This window comes from Talpa occidentalis, unplaced genomic scaffold (genome assembly GCF_014898055.3).
Source record: "Talpa occidentalis isolate TD23 unplaced genomic scaffold, MPIMG_talOcc4v2.1 talOcc4.14, whole genome shotgun sequence".
In the NCBI taxonomy this organism is placed as follows: Eukaryota; Metazoa; Chordata; class Mammalia; order Eulipotyphla; family Talpidae; genus Talpa; species Talpa occidentalis.
Window position 1 is genome coordinate 13231234 of NW_023601433.1, and position 26844 is coordinate 13258077.

The 26844-nt window shown below is 47.6% G+C and overlaps 1 protein-coding gene across 3 annotated transcripts in view; it reads left to right on the plus strand.

Moving 5' to 3' along the window:
* Nucleotides 1-26844, plus strand: part of ENTREP2 (endosomal transmembrane epsin interactor 2) — a 280311-nt gene that overhangs the window by 247347 nt on the left and 6120 nt on the right. For all 3 annotated transcript variants that reach the window (XM_054694788.1, XM_054694787.1, XM_037510095.2), the window contains 4 exons: nt 5464-5571; nt 16231-16391; nt 16937-17072; nt 23255-23330. In XM_054694788.1, the coding sequence (XP_054550763.1) occupies nt 5464-5571; nt 16231-16391; nt 16937-17072; nt 23255-23330 (481 nt within the window). The remainder of the gene's footprint in view (nt 1-5463; nt 5572-16230; nt 16392-16936; nt 17073-23254; nt 23331-26844) is intronic.

The following is a 26844-nucleotide window of genomic DNA, read 5'->3' on the forward strand; positions in this document are numbered from 1 at the left end:
GGGTAAGTTTTCCAGGTGTGTATGTGTTAATGAAGAGCTGAGCTGACTGTCACTGGTTATGGCAAGGGAGGGACAGGTGAAAAGACCTACAGAGGATGCCTCAGTGTGAGCTCATGATACAAGAACCCTGTATCCAGAAGTTTGTGATATTCTTACATTTATTCCATGAGCAGAGTGGAACAATCTGGTTTGGAGAGAACATTGTGTTTTGACTCTAGAAGTCACCAAGTTTGGGCTTCCCCAAGCTTGGAACACAGAGGGGGCCGATAAAAGGCATAATTTTGCTTGTCATACTCCCCACCACTTCTACCCTTGTTTCCTAAATTCCCGTTTTTCACATTTACGTTCTGTTGCTGCCATGGAAGACCTCTAAGATAGTGATCAATGTGTGGAATAATCGGGAAATTTCAGTAGGATAATTTTGATAAGGCCCAATCCACATCCCTTTTAATTTGACCACACAGACCATTACCATTGGCCATTCATCTCATCACTTATTTTTCATGCTCTAAGTCTGACCTCATCTCCTATCATTGTACCCTGGCTGATAATGGTCTCCTATAAGATCTCTTTTTTAATCAAAGGAAACAAAACAACTGGTGAATGAGCTAGTAAAAATAAATATAAGACTGTTTGTCATCTGGACAACATTATTTCCAGCAACCAAAGGAATTGAAGTCCTGAAATTTCTAATGTTTCTTCATGTGCTATTTCTTTAGGCTGTTACCTTTTTCTGCTAATTGTGTTATTACTATTTAGAATTTACTTGGCCTGGAGAAGATTCTAAAATAATTCATCATTTGTTGGTTTACCTAAGTATGTAAAACTTTTCCCCTTTACTTTCTGTTTTGTACATGATCTGTTCTATTTATGATTTTCTTAATTTTACTACAATAACAATGCAAAATGGCAGCAGCAAAACTCAGTATCTACTGCTAAATTCTGTCCTTGCTTTCACACTTGCCATTTTGAATGACCAGTAAAGAGATTTTCTAGAATATGGGTTTTAGTGCTTGATAGAGCTGATAGAGCTCTGATAGAGCTGACCAGGCAAGAGGTGAAGTAGTTTTAAGGCAGAAGGAGAATTTCAGAGAAACACATAAACACAATTCCAGGTAATGAGCTGTTATCTTAGAAAAGAACCATGCACTTAAACAGCTGGAAGAAGGAAAAAGACAACAACAACAAAAAACAAGTCTTTTAGGAATGTGTTTCAAATAGACAAGTGAGAATATTTACAAAATTAACATTTTCAGGAGGGCATTCATTACAATGTCATTGAAATATGTAGTCAATATAATTGAAATTTCTAGAGTGAGGACAAAGTAAAAGTATTGTTTTTATCTTCTTGTGGTGCATTGAACGATACCTCTATTTTATGATTTTGAATTGCCCTGAGGGATAGAAAATAGATAAGTCATGTTTCTGTTTGCTGTCTCAGAAAACTCTCTTGGTGCACATCCAACAATGCCTTCTTCTTTAGGGAGTCTGAAGGACCCTAATTCCCTGAAGTCTGGGTGTCTGGAGATAAGCATGAGTGACCCCAGGGACATGGGATATGTAAACAGCATCCACAAAGTGAAGGCACATCTTGACACTATGGAGATAGCTCCTATCCATGCTCCCGTCATGACCTCCATCATGAGCACTAGATCCCCATTTCCAGCTGTTTGCTAACGTCTCCATGGGGCAGGCATGGCAACCCAGCTTCCATGTGTCCCAGGCCACATGGACTATTCTCCTCTTCCAAGGTCCCCTAGCACAGCTGCTGGCCTCTCATGCTCCCACTCACTACATCTGCCTTAGGATCTTCTACCAGCTCTTCTCCTTCATTTCAGGCTTCCTCTACTAAATGGCCATGCCTTATTGGTTTCATCTTCAAAGTCACTTTCAGAATCCTGATCTCCATGCTTCCTCTGTGTGCTATTTTAACCCGTCTGGGGCAGCATCTCACTGGTCACCTCCATGTTTCTAGTCTCTCTTTTTATAAATGTTTACTGAGCACAAACTATATCCCATGTTCTGTGCTAGGCCCTGCAAAAGACATCCATCCATCCCAATCCTTTGTGTATGCAAAGGCTGCATTTTTTTCTTTCCAACATCATACCTCTTCAGAAGTTTTCCATCCCATCTCCTACAAAATAAAGTCCAAACTGTAATGTCTTTCCAACCTCATCTGCACCTGCTGTTTTATACACTTGAGCTTCCATCCTGTTCTATCTTTAGTGACTGCAGGAGCAGGGAGGGCACTCGAAGAGGTCATAGTAACTTTGCACAGGATACTTAAGGCAATTATGTAATCCCTGTTACAACCATTTGGGAAATTGAGACAAAAACCCACCAAGAACTTCTTGCCAAGGTAGAGTTAAGGAACTGGATTTAACCTCCTGCCTAAAATAAACAAAACAGCATGCAAAATATAAAGCCACCAAACATATGCAATGAAGGAGATGAGCCCTGATATATGGCTCAACAGATGAGATAAGCCCTATAATTGCCCCCCCCCTTACTGCCTTGAATGTTGACCTTTGAAAGACTCACCAGGGCACAGGGCAGGAAGAACTCAGGAGAATCCCTGCAGACTTCCTGAGCTGGGAAGACAGAGCTGAGAGTACAAGAACACTAAGGTTTGAGGATTAGAGTTCGTAGGACAGAGTACTGGAGAGGAGAGAATTCTGGGCTCATCAGAATGTCCCTCTGGAATATTCAGCTGAATACTGATGAACTTACACACAAAGAGAAACCATTTGCATCTGGGAAAGAACCACTCCAAAGGATTAAAGAAAATAATGTCTGATACTGTTTAGATCTGGAATAGGGCCTGTTCCTCCATTGTTCAGAGTACTCAGAGAAGTCTTACCTGAAGAGTGGAAAATAATTCACCCTAGATTGAGTCCTGCTTCATTTCCAGCAGTCTTGAATTAAAACTCAGTTCTTTGTCTTCATATTTATACTGGGCAGCGTAACCTTGGGAACATAGCTTAAATTTGGTATGTTAACTTTTTTCTCTGTATTAGTACCATAATCAAACTCCCTTTGGCTATTTTACAAGTCTTGAGAATTAATAAGCAGGTTTTGAGGAAGGGGATGGTCAATGATTTCTGTAGTCATAAGCAACCTACAGGAGATTGGGGGACTTTCTTAAAAGATCCTGTAAATTAGAATGCATGGGTTCATGAATACATATGCAAGGCATGCTCCCAGACTAGACAGCCATTTGGATGCATCCCAAGATGCGTGTATAATGCATGTCAATTATACACAATTATATATACAATGCATGCATGTATAATGCATGTCAATTAGGAAATGAAATGAGTATTTCCTGTGTCCTCTTGAGAATTCCTCAATCCCTTGATTAGATAATTCAAACTAACCTCATATCCCATGCTCTTCCTAGTAAAGGATCCATTTATCCCTCTAGCTTTTGCTTATGGTACTTTTGTACATTTATGTGTAAGTACATATGAATTGAAGGATATTATTCTAAATCATTAGTCATTCTTGTGAATCTTTTTTTTTTTTCAATTGCTGACATGTCTGAGGGTTAATATCCTAAAGAGGAGTAAATTGCATTTGGACAGTTAGAACTCTATGAAGTGTCCCTCTAAGAACACAAAGATATCTGCTCTCACCATCTTATTAATTTTATTCTTAACCATAATATTCAAAGTTGTAGGTAGTGATATAAGACAAGAAAAAGAATTAAAGGATATACAAATTGGAAAGGAAGAACTAAAACATTTGCAGATGGTCTAATTTTCTACACAGAAGATCCAAAATCATTGTAAAAATAATTACTTCTGCTATTCAGTTCAGCAAGGTCTTGGGATACCAGATAAATATACAAGTATGAGTCACATTTCTATATGACAATGAACATGTAGAGACTGAAATCAAAAGCACCAAAATGAGCTTCAACATAAACCTCATGCTTTATTCAAATCGTAGCTCAAAATGAATCACCAACTTAAATCTAAAATCTAAACTTAATAATATCTTTTAAAAAATAGAAAATCTTGGTACTCTAGGGCTAGACAAAGAATTCTTAGACTTGATCAAAAGCATGATCCGTAATAGCAAAAACTGGTAAGTTGGACCTCATGAACATTAGAAACTTTTGTTCTGTGAAAACCTATGTGAGAAGAATGAAAAGACAAGTTACAGACAAGGAAAAAATACTTGCAAACCATATCTAACAAAAAAAATTAGTATCTAGAATGCACAAAGAACTCTCAAAACATAGTTAAAAAAGCAAACAATCTATATGCACAGGCGTTTCACCAAATGAAGATAGACAGGTGATAAATAAGCACAAATAAGATTGCTCAACATCATTAGCTATCAGGGAAATGCAAATGATGTATCATTACACACCTCCCAGAGTGGCTAAAATAAAGCAGTGACAGACAATTTTAATTAGGATGCAGAGAGACTGGATAGCTCATGCATTACTGTGGGAATGTAATGGTTCGTTACTCTGGAAAACAATTTGGCAGTTTGCTATAAAGCTTAACATTCATTACAACATAACCCAGAAAATGCCCAGTACTCTTGGACATCTGTCCCAGAGAAATAAAAATTTATGTTCACAAATGTTCACAACAGCTTTGTAATAGCCAAAAATTACAAACAACTCAGGTATTCCTCAACTGGTGGATGATTAAACAAACTGTGGTACATCCAAGCCATGGAATACTATTCAGCTATAGGAAGAAATGAACTATTAACGCCTGTAACAACTTGGATGACTCTTGAGGGAATTACGTTGGGGTGGCGGGGGAAGCCAATTCAAAAAGATTACATGCTATATGATTCCACCTGCATACCATTCCTGAAATGACAAAATTATAAAAAGCAGACTAACGGTTGACAGGTGTTGGGACAGGGAGATTGAGCAAGGAACAGAGAGGTGATAGGTTTATACAAGGTCAACATGGCAGGTAACCTCATGGTGATGGAAACATTGTCTTGACCATAATTTTGTCAATATTCAGGTCTTGATATTACACTATAGTTTTGCAAGACACCACCATGGAGAAACTGAGTAAAGGTGAAAGCGTTCATAGACCTAATTCCACATAAACTGTGTGTGGAGGCTTCCCCACATCAACAAGCAATTCCCGGACACCAGCAAGATATCTGCAAATTCAACTCAGTTTGACTCAATTCTGACATTACTTACCCGAAGATACCAGTTCAGGATGATCTTAGACAGTGACTACCTAATAATCATCACAACTATAAGATGCATCACTGGGTGTCTAAGGGCCATTTGATCATCTTTATAGACACATAGACAAATGTGTCTATATTGAAATCTATTCTCAGATTTGATTATGAAAAGAAGAAACACACAAAGCAAAACCTCTGTGAAGTGGATGGCAGTTGAGTGACCCTGATGGATTCTGCCATCTGGATTGCCAAGATGAGGCTGACATTCTCCTGCATCTCTCTTCACAGGATCTCCTCTTCAGCGTGTGTGCCCTCAATGTCCTCTCCACCATTGTGTGTGCGTTGGCCACGGCCATGTGCTGCATGCAGATGGTCTCCTCTGATGTCCTACAGATGGTGAGTGACCCCTTCCTTCCCTTCACACTCAAAATGGTGAGCCTGACTCCCGTCGCACAATGCATAGAGTGGACGCTTCTGGCTTCCATCCAGAACAGAGGGGCTTGGCGAGCTTCTTGTGCTGCCCTCTGAAGCAGACTGGGAACATTGGTGTATTTAGGTTAGGCATTGCTGGAGCTCCCTGAGTAATGTCAGCGACAGTCTTTTTTTTTTTTTTTAAGATTTATTTATTTTTATGCAAGAACTGGGGTACAGGTCAGAGGTGCGGGAGGGTGAGAGGATTCACCAGAGACAGAGGGAGGAACAAAACAGGCAGATGGACCAAAGTACACTGCTGAGGGGAGCAGTGGGCGAGATAGGAGAGGTCTATCCTGTCATGTGGGTTTCTCCTTGGCTGGCCGGGAATTGAACCGGCTCTGCAGAAACCGCAGACAGCTCCACAGTGCTGCACTCCACCCACTGGGCTACCGGGGAGGCCCAACAGTCCTGAAGTCTTAAACAGCCCCTGCCACCTCCAGAACAAGGCGCCTTCCACAGGCTTCAGAATCCTCTTTTAATAAAGGAAGGTTGGGCTTCCCTGGTGGCACAAGGGATTAAGACGCAACTATGAAGCTGTCTGCAGCCTCTGCAGCACGAGTTTGATCCCCGGCCAGGGAGCAACCCACATGGCGCAGCAGACCTCTCCTGTCTCGCCCGCGGCTCCTCTCAGCAGTGCATTTCAGTCAGTCTGCCTGTTCTGCTCCCCACTCTGTCTCTGGTGAGTCCTCTCACTCCCCACAACTCTGGCCTGTACCCCAGTTCTTGTAGACATAAATAAATAAATCTTAAAAAATATATAAATAAAGCAAGGTTGTTTAGCAGATGAGTTCTTATCAAATTGAAAAATAGCTAATGTGCACCTTTTTGATTTGGTAATTAACTCTAAACTCACAATCCAGTGGCAGGTCTCCGGCTGGCCATCATTTGATTTATCTGCCCAGGCTCTGAGTAAGGGAGAACAGCTGCTCTCAAGGGGGACCGTGAGGCCAAGATCGGGGTCACAAACTTATGAATACATACTCAGTAAATAATGGCGGCTCTTCATCATTCAGTGTGACTGGAGCCCAGCCCACCCTTGAGTATGTTATCGCTAAAGTCGCACAACAGAGAATTGTTGGGAAGACGTTGTTTTTTGATGCTAAGCGCAGGAACTCTGTGTGTGTGTCCTCTCCTCTCTCCCCTCTTTTCACTTTCTCTTCTCTCCTCTCCTCTAGTCTCTCTCCTTGCCTCTTAGAGACCCACCGTACCCCCTCCCCCATCTCTCCAATGTTTTATGCATCTCATGAAAGAAAAGTCAAGTTATTCCTGTAGCGAGCTGTTTTATTTGTTCTTTCTCATCCACCCCATGGCAATACATCAGTTAATCAAGATACGGGGCCAGAGAGCAACATTACCAAGACGTTAAAAATTCATTGGCTCTAATCGTATGCAATGTGCAGCCTCCTCCTCCCAGCATATATCCACACAGCTGTCATGGGCAGGACTGACCTTTCTGAGAGGCTGCAGTTTTCTGAAAGGTATCTAATTAAGCAGTTATTCAGCAGTGATGAACTTCTGCCCTTGCTCCTGGAGGCCTCATGTTGGTGATTTTCTCCAGCGTGTTGTGTGAAGGAAAGGTTAAGTAGCATGGGGTTATACTCACCTCAGCAGATTTTACTATTGATCTGTAAATATCACACCAATTTTACCAAACTAACAGAACCAAAGAACTCTAACTGCTAAAGGTTTGTGTTCCCTGCTTTTAAGCACGTAAACAAAAATCACCAACTGAATAAGAATATGTAGTCACTGGGATAGTGTATGCAATGACAACATGATGAGCAGGGGTGCTCTGCTGCTCTGCTCTGTGGAACAAGAGGGGGCCTGCAGTCCTGGGTCTGAAGTTAGCCAGATCTGGGTCTGAATCTCACCTCTTCTGGACACATCACTGGCACTGCCTGAGACTAAGTTTCCTCACCTGCAAAATGCACCTAATGAGATACCTGGTGCAGGGTAAGTGAACAAGTACAAGCTTTTCTGCCCTCCCGCCATTAGTATTAATGATAGATCCTTGCGGTCCTGAATGCATGCCTGATGGCGGGCACCAGGAATAGGGTGTGGGCATGCGTAAGTAGGTACACCTGGGCTTATAATGGCGGCGTCACGGGGACGCCAGTAGAGCAGAGAACCAGGAGCAGAAAAGCAGAGAAAACCAGAAAACACCAGAGAGCCCAGAAAGAGTAGAGACTTGCTGGGGGCTGGGAGGTCTGCCAGCCTCCCGGCCCCCTGGCAACCCTGCCTGCTGTGTACCCAGTAAAATCCCAATAAAAGCCAAAAGCCACGGAAGGCTCCAGGACTCCTCCTTTACTCCGTCTGCTCGAGTCATAGAAAACCTGCTCCGTCCATTCCTGCCCCTGCACCTGGTGAGTGTAGAAAATAATCCAGCATGACCCAGAGCTCAGTCTGCAAGTAAAAGCAAAGCTTTATTTGGAATATTTAGGAAAATTGCAATTTGGGAGTCACAGACACAGGCAACCCATGTAAGTGCCTCAATGTGAGGGGGAACACTATTTTTAGATGTATTTTTTCATGCATACAAGAACCAGGATCAGGCCAGATGTGCAGGAGGGTGAGAGGATCCACCAGAGACAGAGTGGGGAACAGAACAGGCAGACTGACAAAATACACTGCTGAGGGGAGCAGCGGGTAAGATAGGAGAGGCCTGCTGCGCCATGTGGGTATCTCCCCAGCCACGCAGGATTGAACCTGTGCTGCAGAGGCTGCAGATAGCTTCACGGTGCTGCGCTCAACCGCCTGCACCACCAGGGAGACCCTGAGGGGAATATAGACCCTATATAAACAGAGTTGCCTCCTGCAGATAAAGTTTTGTTTTTTTTTTTTTTGTTTTTGTGGGACCCTCGCCAGAGGCCAGGGAACGAACCGACCCTGCAAAGGCTGTGGGCAGCCTCGCGGCCCAGCGCTCAACCGCTGCACCACCAGGGGAAGCCCAGATAAAATTTTTTAAAGGGGGAAAAACAGATGTAAAAGGCAGGGATGCCTGCGTGTCATGCAGTGATAGACTGTCCTCTCTCTAGGGTCTGACAGCATTTGCCAATTTCTGTGTTATTCTCGTCAAACTCCTTGAATTCCAGGCATCAGGAAGCTGGTTTAATGAAAGCTGGGTTACTCACCAGTCAGGCATGACTTACATGCACAAGCTCCTGTTCCCTAATGGCCTCCCAATTCCATTTTGGATGTTTCCTTGATCAATTTTGATTTCACGATTTTTTTAGTCATCTTCATGTCACACTCTAAGGGTGACCTATTTTGATTCTTCAGAGTGGTGGGAGTACCCATTCATTACTGGGACACTGCAGCAGTGACCGTGAATATGGTCACTTCATCAACTGTAAAGCACCGTGTGGAAGTAAAGTATGGTTGCAATTACAACAGCTGTCATCAGAGCCCCTGGCTGTTCCATCGCTAAGTAATTTGTGGCTTGGAGAGAGATAGATGAGACTCCTGCTGGTGCCTCCACCTTCTTTTGTAACGGGGGAGTAGGTTACAAAAGATCTGCCCTCCCTGTAAGAGCCTGGCTGTGCTGCCGACCTGCAGAGCCATGGTGAAGACAAAAGAGGGTGGGTGGTACATGACCACAGTGCCTTTGGGACCAGCACATGACCTTGGGGCACTGCCTGTTTGTCCCAGTTTCCTCTGTTCTAAAGAAGAGGAAGTACTTATGCCTGCTGTTCTCACAGGGCTGCTTAGAGGCTGGATCGGGTAATATGAGTGACTGGGCTTTGAAAGGTGTGGTGGCCACGTGGAGGTCAGCTTTGGCTACGTGTGGGTCAGAGGCTGGGCCAGGCTCTCTGCACAGGTAGTGTTTTCAGAGAAGGAGAAGCGACGACCTGAGGGGTTCAGGGTTACTCTGAGGGATGGAACCAGAACAGAGTTATTCCAAAGGACGGCTCAGAAGCTCTTTTTATTTTCTTTTTAATTTTTTTTAAATTATTTTCTCCAGCTTTATGGGGATATAATTGACTTCAATTTTCTTCAATTTGTTAAACTTATCCATTAAAATAGATCATGATCACTGACAAGTAAAATACAGATATTGATGATGGAAAAGTTCATTTCCCTTCTCCCACGCCAGTCTCCTAGAGGAAACTGCAGTGAATCCTTCCATTTCTTTCTCGATTTCATAGTGCTTGTATTAATACAGAGAATCTAGCTTCCTTTTTTCCTTTTTCCTTTCCCTCCTCCCTCCTTTTCCTTATTCCTACCTTTATTCCTTCCTTTTAGCCAAAATGGGGTCACATGTTTTTTTTTTTTTTTTTTTTTTATTTTTATTTTTTTTTAATAGAGGCATGTTTTATTTATTTATTTATTTGTTTGTTCATTTGTTTTGTTTATACATGCACTGGGCACAGTCAGAAGCGCGGGAGGGTGAGAGAATTCACCAGAGCCAGAGCGGGGAGCAGAACAGGCAGAAGGACCGAAGTACACTGCTGAGGGGAGCAGCGGGCGGCAGGAGAGGTCTGCGCACCATGTGGGACCCTCCTCCGGTGGCCGGGGAGCAGCCGGGAATCGAACCGGCGCCGCAGAGGCTGCGGGCAGCTTCGCAACCCAGCGCTCTACCGCTGCGCCACCGGGGAGGCCCGTCACATGTTTATAATACTCTGCAACTTGATTTTGTAGCCTGAAACTCCCATGGGCAGTGGACATTCATCTAGGTTTACGCACAGCAAGAGGTTTTAATATCTGCAGGAGTCCATAGTAGGGATGTCATGCCATTTCTCTATTGTGGATGCTCGAGTTGCTTCCTGCTGTTGTTCAGGGTGATGCCCCCATATACGGTGTGACTGCCAGCTCCTGGTGCATGCAGTGTAACTGTCCTAACAGCCTATGTGGAACCAACTAGCCAGTTAACTGTGGTTCTCCATCTGTCCTGTAGGAGGTGCTGTCTGCGCCCACAGCACACCCCCCTCCCTCTCCTTCCCCCACCAGCAGCTGCCTCAGCAGCTCACTCCAGCATCATTTCTGCTCCCAGTGGCTGAGTCACAAGCTTTCCCGAGGGATGGTTGTATTTATTCCCAAACCAGTTTATGCCAGTGATACTGGACTGTAATTACATGTGCTATGCAGATCAAGAAATATGAGTGTAAAAAGATTATTATTTCTATTACTACAAAAATGGAGTGCTTTGGAAAGATTTAGTGAAAGAGGATCACCAAATATATTGCTATCAATTTAGGAGTGGGTGCAACAACAGTGAGGGTTGGGATAAAAACGGGGAAAAAAGTGGTATTTGCATACACATTGCTTCACAAACATCTTTAAGTTGAGCTCCACTTTAAAAACATAGAAGTGGGAGGTGAGCTAATGTCTCACAGGTGTACTTTATGCAAGAAACACCCCAAATTCTCCAGACAGCAGACTGTGACCCACAGCAAAGGCATGAAAAGAACCCCAAATTCCTTTCTGTCTGGACCAGCATTTGGGGATCACTAACAGTGTTTGAGACTTATATAATGAATGCAAGTATACATGAAATGCAAAGTGTTATGTCTACTGTCAGAATTCATAAAACTGAATTACTCTAACCTGTTTGGAAACAGCGGCAAAAGGCAATCAGATTATAAAATTTAAAAATTCAGTTTATTGATAGAGTTTACCGTTGAAAGCTTTTACCTCCAGAAGGTCTATCATCCCAAATTTTCAGTTTTATTTTTTAATTGCAATTTTAGTTTTCCATTACACTATTTTCCTTCCCACTTGTTTTTATTGCCAGCTACTGTAGCCTGAGGGACATCAGCTGCTATTATAAGCATCTCCACTAGGCACTTGCTTATTAACTTCCTCGTATATGATCCTAAGCTTGAGAATGCCTGTAGAAAGTGCAAATAGTAGGCTGTGCCTTTCACAGACCAGTACCTTTGCCTGTAGAGCTAGCCAGAGTGCGGGTCAGTCAAGGAGAGAGGTAACACCACCCCCTGGAAGCCCCAGAATCATTGGGATGCATTAGTATCTCCACCTCCCCACCTTACCCCAGTGCAGGGCCTGCCCAGCTGCCCAGTGAGGCCAGCTCTCCTTGGCCTTGCAGCGACCTTCCTTGAGTTCTGGGTCTAACAGCAACACCCCTGGGTAGGAAGTGCTCCTTGTCTGCTGGACTAGGACTGATGGGTGTCTGGGTTCTCCAGAAAGCTAGTTACAGCAGACAGCAGAAGAATGATGCTACACATCGCCAACATTTATTTTGGCTTTCAGTGTGCATGTGAATATTTGTTCCCAATTATTGGACCAGGGGCCTTGATCTTCCCTTTGATTAGGGGTCTGTTTGGTGTATCAGGTTGTGTCTGTTATAAGAACTTCATGGAAACGGCACCATGATGATTTCCAGATCTAGTTCCTTTAAAGTGGAGGGAGACATGTGAATCTGTGGGCAGAACTCCCTTAGGTGTTTTATGATCCTTCTCTCTCCACAACCACCTGGCTAGGACCTAACTTGGCAGTAGTCTCTACTTAGCCACTCTACCTTGCCCAATCTTTCCAAAACATTCTATTGAGTTTAATAGCAGGAGCAGGCTTTTTTTGTCTACATTCCTGTTCATCATGCACTGTAGGAGCAACTACAACCGGCCCTAACCTGTTGGGGAACACACTCCTGTGGCCCCAGGTGAGCATGGCACTCACCTGGAGCTAGTGGGGAGACTTGAGAAGCAGGGGGCTGCAGATGGGCAACATCACCCTAGGTTCTGGAGTGCAGAGGGCGCTCCAGCTCACCCAGGAGAGGTAGATTAAGAAAACTTGTCTCCAGGCCCCTGCCAGCCTGTCCTGCTTGCCACCCTTCACCCCATGGCAAACATTGGGGGTATGGGGGTGGAGGAGCCACCTAACATTTATGATACAGGCCTTCGTTGGAGCCACAAACCTGCCATCTGGGTCTGTGACTGAGAAATGATCACGACCGACCCTGGTGGGGTCAGGGGAGGGGAAGAAGACTCACAGTCTTGGGGGGCCCTCTGTGGTCAGCCAGGCCTTGAAGACCAGACCCCAGACCCACTGACCTCTTCACAGTCACCCTTGAACCCCAGACTCTGGGCTGTAATGATGGACATAAATTTCAGGGGCTCTGTTTTAAGTGGGCCTTGGGAAGCTGCCCTGGGTCAGGTAGCCCCAGTGTTGTAAGCCCTTACCCCATTGCCAGAAGCTCTTAGAAGGGCAGCAAACACCTAATTGGGGATTTTCTCTCCCCAGAGCAGACACAAAGCAGGGGCATCTCCCTTTTAGACACGTGAAGGCTCTAAAATGTGCACTCCTCTGTGGATGAGGGCTGGGAATAGTGACATTCACACCTGGTGTGCGACACCGCAGCTTGGCTAGCCAGGAACAGGGGTGTCACACGTATGAAACAAGACCACTACAGATGGCCCAAGGCCACCTGGGAAAGAAGGGATGGTTCTGAGCCTGCTTTCCATCCACCATGCCCTGACCTTGCACCTGAAGATAAGTGTGTAAATGGGAGGCAGTGGATCTGCAGCCTGGCTTGGGTGTGGGCAGGGCTGGACCAGCCTGGCAGGCTTTTCTATGTCCTGAAGAATGACTGGAAGGTTCCAGGTGAGAAGGGGAGATGTGCCCAGGAAGAAGGAACAAACCATGTTTGGTAGTGGGGGGAGGATTTGGGGCACTGGTTGCGTAGAGGGTAGGAAACTGGAAACTGGCTGGAATTCGGGGAGTAGAGGTCTCAGCATAAAAGCGTTTTCAGTGGGAGTGACTTCGTTTGTTAGGTTTAGAGATAGCTCTGCAGTAAATGCACACAGAATTCAAGAGAAAGAGGAGGGCTGAGATACATTCGCTGCTCCAGCAGGAAAAGGACGGGCCTGAATATAGGAGGCCATGCAGCCTGAAGCTACCCCTACATCTACCTCTTCAAGGCTTCTGGAACCCCTGCTGTGCCTCACCACCAGACTCAGCCCAGAGGACATGGAGTTGATAAAACACAGCCAGTCCCACATGGTCAGGGCCCAGGCAGGGAAAAGAACATGCCTTTGGAATTTCAGTGGTTAGTATGGGGAGCTTGTTATCCAGATGTGGAAAAGTCAAGAAACAAAGGGGTGCAGAGGTTGCACAGAGACAACCACAGAAACAGCTTAGAGTTGGGAGGACAGAGAGGGAGTGGGGAGGGAGCAGGACAACAGGAACCCCCTCTTCTCTGGGGGCTGCCTTCCAGAATCCCTCTCACACCCCCTGTTGGCTGAACCAAGCAGGAAGCCACCTGACCTGGGCGACTGGAAAGTGGGACTGCCAGGCCTGAGCCTCTCAGAGTCCAGTCCCGGTGACCTTGGGCTTCAAACGTGCTCTGCCCAGGTCTCGAGGGTGGGAAGGTGGGTGTGACTTGCAGGCTTCCCGCTGTGGAGGCTGGAGAGCCAGGAGAAAGCTCTATTTGAAAGGAACTGAGTCTGAGATGCTTCCACAAAGATGAGGCCAGCTCACCAGCCACTGGAAAAGCAATCTGGAATTCAGAGAAGAAGCGGAGCCTGCTGTTCAGCCTTTGAAAAGCCTCTGGTGTCTGGCCGCATCTCCTCATTTAAACCTGCTAATAAGATCATCCCGAGCTCCTTGCTGCTGTCGTGAAAATACTTGTTCTCATTCCTGCTGGAAATGTACCTTTAATAGGAAAGCGTCTGGACTTTTGCATTTCATGCTTGAGTACGTTATTGATTTTTTTCTAATTTCTGATAGAGACTAATTCAAAATATTTCCCCATTAGGCCTCAAGGACGGTTTGTCTTGTCCTTGCTGCTCAGCCTGGTGCAGTAAAAATCAGGGCTAACAGCTTTCCAAGGTAGAGGACGGCAGGCCCCTGCTCGACCCACTCATATCCATTGATTCACCTCCATTTCAGACAATTAAACAAACAAAGCCAGGGTTCAGACCGCTGGCAAGGCAGGGAGTGTGTTCTGTGTGTTAACAGATCCACAGGAGCCATTTTTAGTCCGATGTGTTTGGTGCTTGGACATGGTTGCCATTCTGCCCCCATTAGTCTAGGGGACACTAACTTCAGAGCACTGAGTCTTTCTCCGAATCATGATCTCACTGTACTCCCACCAAAAATGCTCTACAATGCTGAATCTGTCCACTCCAGATTGCCCTACCCTCTGCCTCCAGAAGGCATGTCCCACCATGCAGCTTTAGCATACTCACTGGCTCCCCTGTGCCCCCAGAGTTAAGAATGAACTTAAAGACATGCTTTTCTCTTTCTTTTCTTTTTTTTTTTTTTAAAGATTCATCCCTACATTTATACAAGCACGGGGTACAGTCAGAAGCACAGGAGGGTGAGAGAATTCACCAGAGACAGAGCGGGGAACAGAACAGGCAGACCAACGAAATACACTGCTGAGGGGAGCAGTGGGCGCGGCAGGAGAGGTCTGCGCGCCATGTGGGACCCTGGCCGGTGGCCGGGGATCGAACCGGCGCTGCAGAGGCTGCAGGCAGCTTGGCAGCCCAGCGCTTAACTGCTGCGCCACCAGGGGAGGCCCAACACATGCTTTTCTTAAACACATCTTTCACTGACTCACCTGTTCTTGAGCCTGGAGCACCACCCTGCAAGCCCACGCCTTATAGTCCTACCAGTCTTTCATGCCCATTCAAATGCCATCTTCTTCAGTAACACTTCGTAGCGCCCAGGTGCTTAGAGAGTTCATCATTTCCTAATGGCTGCAGCCAGTCAACTCTGGGTCCTGGTCTCACCCTCTCCCTACCCTGCTCCACTCTTTCCTTTGCCCCACTGTATTTGGAAGGCCCAGAATGTCAAGTTCATGTAGGCCAGGCCCTGTGGGCACTCACGGTGAGGTGTTGGTTGGAGCTGGAGCAATGTCTAACATCGCAGGTAACCACCACACCACACCACGGGTACCTCTGGGGAACAGTGAGCAGAGGTCAGGAAGGGAACCAGTGATGAGGGCTCCCCACGGACAGAAATGGCCAGCTCGGCAGACACAGCATGCATTTTAAGTGACTTTTCCTGGATTTGCTTGAGTAGCAGCTCAGTGTTCAAGTTGCCCCACAGAATGTTCTGGCATTCCTAAAGGATCCTCCTTTCTCTCAGAGCTGTGTTTTACAAAATGTGTGATTCCCTGGAAGTGCAGAATAGTAAGGGATGCTCTGTGTCCAGAGGGCACCCGTCATGAAAGTAATTCGAAAAATGGTCCATTAATGTGTTAAATGGGGGGAGGGCAGGAGAGGAGCTTGGAGGGCCCTGTGTTTTCTCATGAGCCACTTCAGGGAGGGCTGCCTTGAACCGGGGACCCCAGGCACCCTTTGACTCCTGGCATTTGAGCACCATAATCAAAAGAGACAGGGTTGATGGTAGGGATAGAATTAAGGACTTCCCAGGCAGCATGTCCTCAGAAAACGGCGCTCTGCGTCACAGCGTGGGAAACCAAGTGTGATGAAGCCTCAGCGGCCCCCTCCTTGCTCATCCCTCCCCATGGCTTTTAAAGAGTTCGTTTAGCCGTCAAGGCTTGACAGTCGAAATTACATACGTTGCAAACGGATCATTAACACTTACTTATAATTAGCTTAATTAGACACAAGCCACACATGATGTCCCAAATAACCCTGATTCTCTCTGGCTTTCCAGTTTTTTCCACAAAGGGCGCACTCGGCCAGCCCTGCCTGCTTGACCCCCCACGGCACCGTTCTCCACCAGACCCTGGATTTCGATGAGTTCGTCCCCCCGCTGCCACCTCCTCCCTACTACCCTCCAGAGTACACCTGTACGCCCACAGCCGAGGCCCACAGGTGGGTCTTTTCAGCAATGCTGGGGACTGCCCAAGATGGAAGCCTTTTGGAGGGCGGGGCATGTGGCAAGGCCAGGTCCATTCTCAGTGGAGTCTTGAGCAGGGCAGAGCAAGCTGGGAAGCACCTTTGATTAGAGAGCGGAGAGGGGAGGGCCAGAGGACAGGCCAGAGGTGGAACATTTCCGCTGGGAGCACTGCCGAGTAACCATTAACTCTAGCCAGACAGCGGCAGCTCTGTTAGGTTCTCCAAAAACACAAACCTGCTGTTGAATTCGAGTCATTCAGAGAACATGTAAAATGTAATTAAAGATCGTAATCAGTTGTATGGTTATTTTAATCTGAATGGAGTTGGTTGAAAATGTCCATCTTTCCAGGAGAAAAACAAAAGGTAGAGAAGCATAGTGGACCAGGCTTTGCTTTCATAAACACCCCAATTGTTGGATGAGGGGACACCCTGACAAGCCATGTTCTGACACATTAGGTGCATTGTCCCCAGATGCAGCCTCCTACCCAGGGAGTGACAGTTCTGTGGTTCTGCCTTTTCAGGGGCCTCCACCTGGACTTTGCTGCCTCGCCATTCAGTACCTTGTATGACGTTGCCATCAACAGCCCTGGCCTGCTCTATCCTGCCGAGCTCCCCCCCCCCTACGAAGCCGTCGTGGGCCCGACCCCAGCCAGCCAGGTGAGGCCCAGCCCCAGAAAAGCCGATTCCAGGTACTGAGGCCCTTGGCATGCGCCACACCCCTCTGAGCCTTCAGCGGCCCTGTGGGATGCTGGTCTTACTCACCTGACCTGGAGAGGAGGCCATGGGCTCACAGAGCAGGACCCAGGCCGGGGGAGTCCAGCCCCAGTGTTTGTGCTTTTCCTTTGGCTCCCTTCCGAAGGGACTGAGCTTATTGCTAGCAGTATGTTGGGGACACAGTACAGAAAGAGCTGCCACAGGTTCTAATTGGGGGACAGAGGCCTCAGTGGTGGAGCTCGGGGCATGGACCAGGAAGACTAGCGTGGCTTGATTCCTTGCCACTTCATCTTCTGGGGAGATGAGAACACTCTTCTGGATCCCTGGTCCTGTCTGAGGCATGTGACTTCAGGGGAGCTGAGGACCACTCTCAGAATGGGATCTGTAGCCAATTCTGGGCCCTGGGCACTGAGATGAGGAAAATGGGCAAAACCATGACTGGCAGGGGTGGCCATTCCATATTTGAGGAATAGAGGGCCAAGCTGAGTGGGAGCAAGCAAGGCTGGGCCAGGGGGTATCTAGAAATGCTCCTGGGAGGGGGAACACTGTGCAAAGCTCAGAGGAGGAGAGAGCACTGCGTGCCCACTACACAGAAGGCCACGCAGGATGAGGCTGAGTGTGATGTGGCTAGAAGTGACCTGCTCACGTGGCTCTTTGGAGTCCAAGGTCATTGGGACGTCCTAATGAGAGTCCGTAAGCGATGGGAGCTGTGGTCTGGGGCCTCAGAGAGATGGGGGTAGCTGCAGAGGCATCACTGAAACCTGGGAAACCAGGAGGGAGTGGGGTTCCAGGAGAGGAGGTGCTCTGGGGAATGGCCACGCTAGAGGAGGAGGGGCCCACAGCACAGGTCAAAGTACAGACAGAGCTCCAGGTTGCCCTGAAGCCGGACTCGCACAAACCAGTGTCAGGAAGTAAGGGGTAGGCCGAGGGCTGCCAGGAGGCTGTGCAGGGCTGACCCTGGCCACCTGGCTCACTGTGAAGGGACTGCTGATGACCTTGGCAGGAGGACTGCAGTGGGACAGCAGGAGCAAGATTGCATGGCATTGAGGAGGCCATGGGCACCCCAGTCGTGGAGTGCTTGTCAACCAAGTGCCGCTGTCTGGGTCCACCACAGAGGTTTTGAGTCTGTACCTGAGGGAGTAGTTGCAGGGTGGAAGAAGGGGTATAGGGGGAGGGCCTCTCCTTGCGGAGAGGAGGGAACTCTGCCACCCCCCACACCCACCATGGACACCCTATTTGCCGCATCACAGAATCCCAGCTTCCCGCTGGGGCTGGGACCAGCTTCACCTGCTCCCCGTTCTCCCTGCTGTGAGCGCTTCCTCCCATTTCCAGAAGAGGCAAGGCTGTAGAACCATTCCAGAGTCCTGAACCCCTGTGGCCGTGGTGGGCCTGCCTCTCCTCAGAGCCCTCTGCTTCTCCATCCGGATGATGAGACCCCTAAGAACACTGCTGAGGACAAGTATGTGGACCTCGCCCCCCAGGCCTTCCGGACCCCAGTGCTGAAAGTGGCCTCGGGACTTGGGTGTGGCATCGAGGCACTGCCTTGCACGCGGGAAGGATGTTGATAGTGCTTGTCCCTGACGTGAATATATTGGCGCATGGCCATATGGTTCTGACCCTATTCTCTGACTCATTTGAGGATTCTCCACTGCCTTGAACAGCAGACGCCTGCCTCGTATGGGCTGGGCCCTGCTCAGACGTTGCCAGCATATAAGTCCTGACGAACGTTGCCCTCAGAAGAAGCATGGGGTGGGTGTGTGTGCCTGGCCACCTTTCCTGGCCGCCCACCTGGGAGGAGGCAAGGAGGCAGCATCTGTGGTGAGGGGCCTGATCCTCTTTGACCCCCGAGTCTGGGCGCGCTTTCCAATCCCACAGACACCTCTGGAGTCTGAAAGTCGATGAAACTCATTCACTCCATAGTGGGATGGCTGTGCCCACCAGCTGCCCTCCCCCCTGGGAGGCCCTCCCCGTGGACTGAGAGTAAGGAGTGACCCTCTTTACAGCATGGCGCCTCCACGCTGGGCCGTGGAGGTTAATTACTTCCCCTTGCTAGGACAAACGGCATATAAATTGCCTATCAGCACTTGTTTGGATAAAGAGGGGGAGACAGAGGAGAGAAAAGCCTGCACTCTGCAGGGTATGTACAGGGCAGGAGGTGCCTGCTGGCTTGTTCGGAAGAGATTTTTAATGCGGAAGAAAAAGCACTCCCGCCTGAGCCGGTGGCTGTGACCCGCTCGCCTGCGTGGGCCCACACGAGCCTGCTCCCTCTGGACTTGGTTTACAACGTCTGTCTCTTTCCCATGGTGTGAGACTGTGCTTCCAGCAAGATCGAAAGGAGTGAATTACTTTCTATAGTGGGAAGGCTTTTGAGAATTTGCCAGTTGGCTGTTCCCAGATGGTTGACAAGTTGATGTTGCAGGGAGGGACCGAACCACAGATTGGACAGAATCCCCTCCTTGTGAAACTAACAGTCCACTGTGGAGACAGGGCAGAAGCAGAAAAAAAAAAAAAAAAAAAAAAACCTTTGGAGGGCTTCGGAGGATGAATCAGGCTTGACACTCTAGGTAGGCTTGGGCCTGTGAACAGAACCAGTAACTAGACACAAAGTTGCTAGACATCATGAGCCATAGAAAAATGAGATTTATTAAAATCATGTTAAATAACCACTTCACTACAACCATGTGGAAAACACAACCTCAAGATTTCTTTTTCTTTTCTTTTAGATTTATTTATTTATGCATAAAAGAACTGGGGTACAGACCAGAGGTGTGGGGGTGAGAGGATTCACCAGAGACAGAGTAGGCAGCAGAACAAGCAGATCTACTGAAATACACTGCTGAGAGGAGCAGCAGGCAAGGCAGGAGAGGTCTGCTGCACCACGTGGGTAGCTCCCTGGTCGGCTGGGGATCAAACTCATGCTGCAGAGGCTGCGGACAGCTTCACGGTGCTATGCTTAACCCCTTGCGCCAGCAAGGAGGCCCCAGGATTTCTTGACCTCCCTGCTTCTGCAGTCAGCCTGGCCAGAGATTCCAGAGCCTCTGCCAGCCCCACCAGGGAGAAGCAGACAGCTGTGGGTTGTGTCTGCTTTGCCGTGTGTTGGGGAAGAAGGGACGGAAGCTGTGGCTGAAAGTTATTATTTACTTTTTCAAACAAAATGATCTTGACATTCTGTTTTATTTTTTTAAGTCTATTTTCTTACATTCTATTTTCTTACATTCAAAAGAATTCTTACATTAGAATGTATTTTTTACATTCTGTTTTCTTACAATATTTGATTTCTCCCCATAAATCTCCCATCACCAGAACTTTACATTTCAAAATATAAGCAATGCGTCTGCAAAATTACCTGGGGATTGGGGCCTCCCCGCTGGTGCAGTGGTTGAGTGCAGGGTTGCGGGGCTGCCCGCAGCCTCTGCAGCGCCGGTTTGATCCCTGGCCACTGGGTGAGGGTCCCACATGGCACGCAGACCTCTCCTGCTGCGCCCGCTGCTCCCCTCAGCAGTGTATTTTGTCAGTCTGCCTGTTCTGTTCCCTGCTCTGGTTCTAGTGAGTTCTCTCACCCTCCCACGCTTCTGACTGTACCCAGTGCTTGTATAAATAAATAAAATAAATCTTAAAAATAAAATAAAATAAAAAAATAAAAAAAAAGATTACGTGGGGATGGTAGCCTAAAATCTTAATTCACATTTTCCACGACAACTGACCACGCCCCTCTTCCCTCTCCTCCCCTCGCCCCCGACCCTACCACCAGAACAGCTTTTTATAAATCTGGTTCTACCTGATTCTAGTAGTGGGACCCTTATTCCAGACACTCAGAATTTCTATGTGGGGTGTCTCAGCCGCAGAGTCACCCCAAAAGAAAGGGAGATGAGGAAAACTGGCTAAATGCCAATTGACTTTTCGATCGCAAAATAGCGTCTCGAGAATAAATAAGTGCAGACCTTTGAGAGTCCCAAATTAAGTTATACATTCGGGGCCTCCTTTCAACACTCCTCTGACCCTATCACCTGCAAGAACTATGTGATGCACGGTTATTGCCAAACTCAGATTCTAACTTAAGTTCTGTGCTACAAACATATTTCTTCTCCATCTTTTCTGCTGCCTTTATATTTAATCAAAAAGCGTTGCGTGAATTGAATAGCTTTTTCCCCCGCAGCTTCCATGTGGCCAGGTGACCTATGACATCAGGGGAGGCCAAATTCAAATTAAACTCTTGACACCCTGCTTGGAAGAGGTGATAGAGGTGCCCCCAGGAGCTGTCTCCTCTGGAAACCAAATTTGACAGGGAACCAGAGGGAAGCCAGGCCCGCCCCTGCACAATATAAAACGAATCCAATTTCCTCCTGACCTTCTCCCACTCTGTATTTTCTCTCTCTTGTTTTATTTATATTTCTTTATTACCAGAAGACTTTTCTCAAGCAGTGGGTTCCCGAATTGCCACACACCCCAGCGAAGAGAGTTGTGGAAATTAACAATCCTTAAGGGCATTGTTCTTTCTTTGTGATTTAGCAGCAGATTCTTGAGGGAGATTTCTGGAATTGGTTATTGGCGTATAGTGATTGTGGTGAAATAGGAAGTGTGTGCCGCTGGCCCTGTGACTCCTCCCTACCCTTCCCTCCCCAGCAGAAAAGGAGCACAGAGGAAGGAAAACAGGGGGTGCAGTAGTCTATACAAGTAGCATCAAAGGAAACATTTAGGCTGTTCTGGGTCTTCTCTGCTGGGGGACTTTGCCCTCCAAAACGCCCCGCAGGCCCTTGTAGCGGGCACAGCTCACCCGCTTTCCGCGGGTGGGAGGGCTGCAGCCTGCCACCTGCTGCAGCACCAGGCTGGTTGAAAGAGGAGAGATGAAGAATATCAGCTGTCTGATTGAAGTGGCGGGGAGACCAGGGAGGCAGAAATGTAATTACCTGAGCTGGAATCGGACCAAGCCACAGGGGCCCGCCTCTCCTTCCCTGGCCTCCCCCAGAGCTCATTATTTGCAAGTGTGTGCCCAAAGCAATTCTGAAATAACAGGAAGATTCAGGCATCATTTTTTTTTTTTTTTTGAGATAGCACAGGGACACGTGTGTCCAGCATTCATCACAGCCCGGTGGGGCAATTGTGCCCTAAGGCAAAACTGAAACAGAAGTGCTTGCCCAGGGTAGAACGGGGGCTGATCAGAAGACAGGCGGGTGAGGATTGGATGGGAGGACAGATGTGCCCCATCCCTGCCCAGCATGGAGGCCTGGTCTTTCCCCTGCCTAGGCCTAAGGCATCTCTGGTAGAATGATCCAGAAGAAAGCTGCAGTAGCAAGACGACCACCCTGGAAGCTCTGGGTGCCTGCTGGCCTAGGACAGTAGGACATCTAACTGCTCTGGGACCACAAGACCCAGTCACATGGCCCCTGGGACCTGGACTCTGAACCTGAGGTCAAGCAGGAGAGCGGTCTGGTGGGTGACCTCTTGATCCGATCTGCAGAAACCAAAAGGGAAGAAAGAGCAAATGGAGGCCAAGGCTATTCAGTGCCCACCCTGTGTCCAGCTGGCCCAAAGCATGGGTCTTCTCATTCTGGGATGGAATCAGGTGGCAAACAGAAGAGAAGGGGTATGGAAGCGAGGGCAGAGGCTGTGACTTACCAATAACAGTAACAGTTAGGAACACATGTTTTGTCCGGTCTGTGTTTTACATACTAGCAAGCCAGAGAAAAGAACATGTTATTATGGCAATCAGGAAGGACATGTGTTCTCTGTATTTTTGGCCACGGGCTTCAGGGATCAATTGACTATTTATTGAAAAAAAATATTGAAAAAAAGCTTGTGCTGTCCAGGGGTTCAAGGTGTGTGTCCCTCCGTAGCCCTGTGAGAAGACGAGGTCTGTCTCTCTAAAACATACACAGTGTTGTCAGTCACCATCACCTCCGTAAACCCAATAAAAAACATAACTAGACTTGGTCATCAGTTAGACAAAATCCTAACATTTTCAGTGATTTCGTTTTGTTTCTCTTGTTTTGATTTTTAAAATCTAGTTTACATTTCAGTAACAAAAATTAAGTCAAGTCAGCCTTTTTTTCTGGAAGCTGATGTGCTTTGTTCCCTCGAGGCCAGAGGACCCCCAGCCCCGCTGATGTCTCTGTCTCTTGCTTTAGCTGGTGAGTGTAGAGCAGCCGGGGACCGAGTCCAGCTCCGGGGACCCAGGCTCCACCGCTGGCTTCAGCGCACAAGGTAACTAAACCCTTTCGGTGCTGGGCTCACACCCTTCCGTTCCCAGGGGCGCCCTCCTCCTGTCTGCTCTTCCTGCTGTGCCCCCCACCACTTCTTACCCTTTAAGAAGATGGGCTATGCCACCGCCTTTCCTGGTAAGTACCATGTAAGTTTCCCACCTTCTCTCCCTGACCTGCCTCCAGGAGGTCAATACCTGGGTGGCCTCAGACTTTCTCGGGGTGCAGGTCGGGAGTTGCTCCCTCCCTTAGGTGCCCTTTCTCTCTTACTTGATGGGTGTGGATTTAGAAAACTTGGGGAACCTTCCAGAACAAAAATCATACAGGCTGATGTCTACTTGGCTCTTCCCCCAGGAGGGGGCTGGGCTGGGCCAGGCTGGATGTTGTGTCCTGGGGCGCACTGAAGGGTAAAAGGCAAATGCCAGATCCCAGCTATGGGGTGGGAGCCAGAGAGCACAGCCAGGGGCAGGAGAGGAGCCCAACACAGCAGGAAAGCTTCATAGCAGAGGGAGCCAAAGGGCAGGGCTGGGCATTTTCGGGGGGTAGAAGGGGGCTTCTTCTTAAGGCCCCTGGGCGAGGCTTATGCGAGCAGACTTATTCAGAGACCCAAGTCAGATAACTCGTGCAATGATGAAGGGTCCAGAAAGGACCCTCCCCAGCTGAAGAACCTGTCTGTCTGTGAGGCCACCTCTGGGTCACAGGAGCCCCAGATATCTGCAGTTGTGGGATTTGGAAATGACCTCGTCTTTCCCAGGGGTGCTTCGGAGTGCAGTGAGTCTGGGCGCCATCACAGATGACCAGGATTGCGTGGGGCATCCTAGTGTTAGGGCTGTGGGGCCTCCTGCCACAGGGTTCCCATGGGGGCTGAGGTTGAGGTCAAGATCCACTGGGCATGTCCAGTGGCTCCTGGCCGCTTGCTGTTTTTGTGCCTTCGTCAACACTCAGTTGGGCCTGGTTGTGCTGGGCTGTTGCTGGGTCCTCCTTGTCTTCCCATCGGTCCGTGTGTCAGCCAATCCCACACTGCGTTCCTACAACCTACAATATGCCCGAATAACAGGCCAGGGACTTTCTTCTTTGTCAGCATTATCCCAGGTGCTCCAGGGCCTGTGCTTTTCCATTAGAATCCTCTCACCTGTCCCCACAAACCTTGCTGAGATTTTTTTTTAATCAATATTTTATTTTATATAATTCTTACATCGTTTTTCATTTTTGCACAATGTATGCATTTTCATTTTGGTTATATTCCCCATATAATTGCACCCCCCCCTTATTTTGACCCTAGTCCTTCCTCTCCCCTTCCCTCCCGCCCCCTTGCTGAGATTTTGATAGGAACTGCATTAAACCTGTGGAGCAACTTGGTAGAATCACCTTCTTTCCAAAGCCGAGCCCGCCCATGTGTCAGCAGGTTGTGTCTCCCCTGGCGGGGATCCTCCTGGATTCCCTTCATCCGCCTTTTGTCCTCAGCACGCGGATCCTGGACAGGTTTTGTTGCGTGTACACTCAAGCCATCTGATTTCTTTTTTTTTTTTTTTTAAGAATTTATTTATTTATGCATACAAGAACTGGGGTACAGGCCAGAGGTGCCGGGAGGGGGGTGAGAGGGTTCACCAGAGACAGAGTGGGGAACAGAACAGGTAGACTAACCAAAGTACACTGCTGAGGGGAGCAGTTGGCGAGACAGAAGAGGTCTGCTGCGCCATGTGGGTTTCTCCCTGGCCGGCCGGGTATCGAACTCGTGCTGCAGAGGCTGCAGGCAGCTTCACAGCGCTGTACTTAACCCCTTGCGCCACCAGGGAGGCCCGGGCCATCTGGTTTTCCATACTGCTGGTTTTCCAGATTTACTGCTGTAAATCATGTTGTGTTTTCACTTTGGGTTTCAGTTCTGTAACAAACTGTGACTCAAATTGGACACAGATTCCTTCCTGCGGGTGGGTGTGTCCTGCCACTTTGCTGATCTCACTTATTAGCTCTAACCTTTTTTTCTGGAAGGTTCTGTTATTGTTTTTTCACCTACTACAAGAGCAGAAGAGTAAGGAGGACGTGGATGCTGATGAGAGCGGAGGGAAGGAGCTTGCCAGGTCTTGACTGGCAGCTGTAGTCACCCAGCCTTTTGGCAGAGCATTGACATAAAGAGCCATAAATGTGTGCCCTTAGATGTGGGGATGGCACAATGCAAACAAACAAAAAGAAAGCTCTAGCCTTGAAGACAAGTTTTGCTTTTCCTAACACTTAAAACCTATGGGGACAACGAAGTTCATTAGTAAGAGTCCAGGAAAGTATGTTACACCTGCTAAAGGCATTATCTTACGCTAATTAGGAAAACACTGGTAACCTGATAGGTAAAAAACTGGAAGTCCTGTAAGATTGTGACAGTTGTAAAATCAGGCACAACACCGGGTTGAGGACGAACAAAATGAGACTTGCCAGCCTGGCCCCAACCTCTAGCTGTGATGTTACCTTAATTTTATAAATGTCTGTTAATTAGATATACGTTCAGGGCTAGGTCACATTTGTCCGTCTGCGACTGCATTCCCCGGAGGAACTCAGGCACTGGCTTATCACTGACTTTAAGGAAATTGGGATCAAAGGTATGTGCCTGTGTCCAGACTCATCAGGTCACATGAAATGGGGACAAGAGCATCTTGATTTAGTTTTCCCTAAATCAAGCTGCATGTGCATGAGTGAGTGGGTGAGTGTGTGTGTGTGTGTGTGTGTGTGAGAGAGAGAAAGAGAGAGAGAGAGAGAGAGAGAATTGGGATCTAGAGGGATCAGATCAGCAGGAATGAATATTATTCACAATGATTTCATATACCGCTGTGCAATTTGGATAGGATTTTGATTGAGTTAATAATGATAATATCTGATTTTAAGGGTTTCTAATGATACAGGAGAGTGTTGTTTCTTTTCTACATTTACTTATTCAGTTTGAACGCTTGCCCAGTTATTTTCTTAGCATAAATTCCTCCAAGTGAAACTGCTGATTGCATGGAAGGTGTGTTTTAGATTTTAATATATTGGCCACTTGGCATTCTGCAAAGTTCTTTGCACTAGTTTACTCCAGCACCAACAGAGGTGATGACACCCCAAGGTATTATCACCCTGTAGGAATACGTGATACACACGTGTGACGCACTCACTCTCACACTTAATGACACCATATATACTCACTCTCATGTGAGTGACACACTCACTGTCACACTTAGATGCACACCATATATGCTCACTCACACACACCACACACATGTTCATATGCACACAACATGCATTCATATAACTCAAAACAATTATACAACATGCATACTCATGTACAGCACACACACACTCCTATCCAACATACGCACTCCTACACAACACACACACACACAGTTTGAGGTCCCTTTTTTTCTCTTGCAGTAATTTGGGTTCCTGGTAGACTTATAAATTGACCCAGCTTTTCTTTTATAGCTCCTATCATGTTGAAAAGTCTTTGTCCACCCCCGAGAAAATCTGTTTTCTTCTTCTATCCTTTTACTATCTTA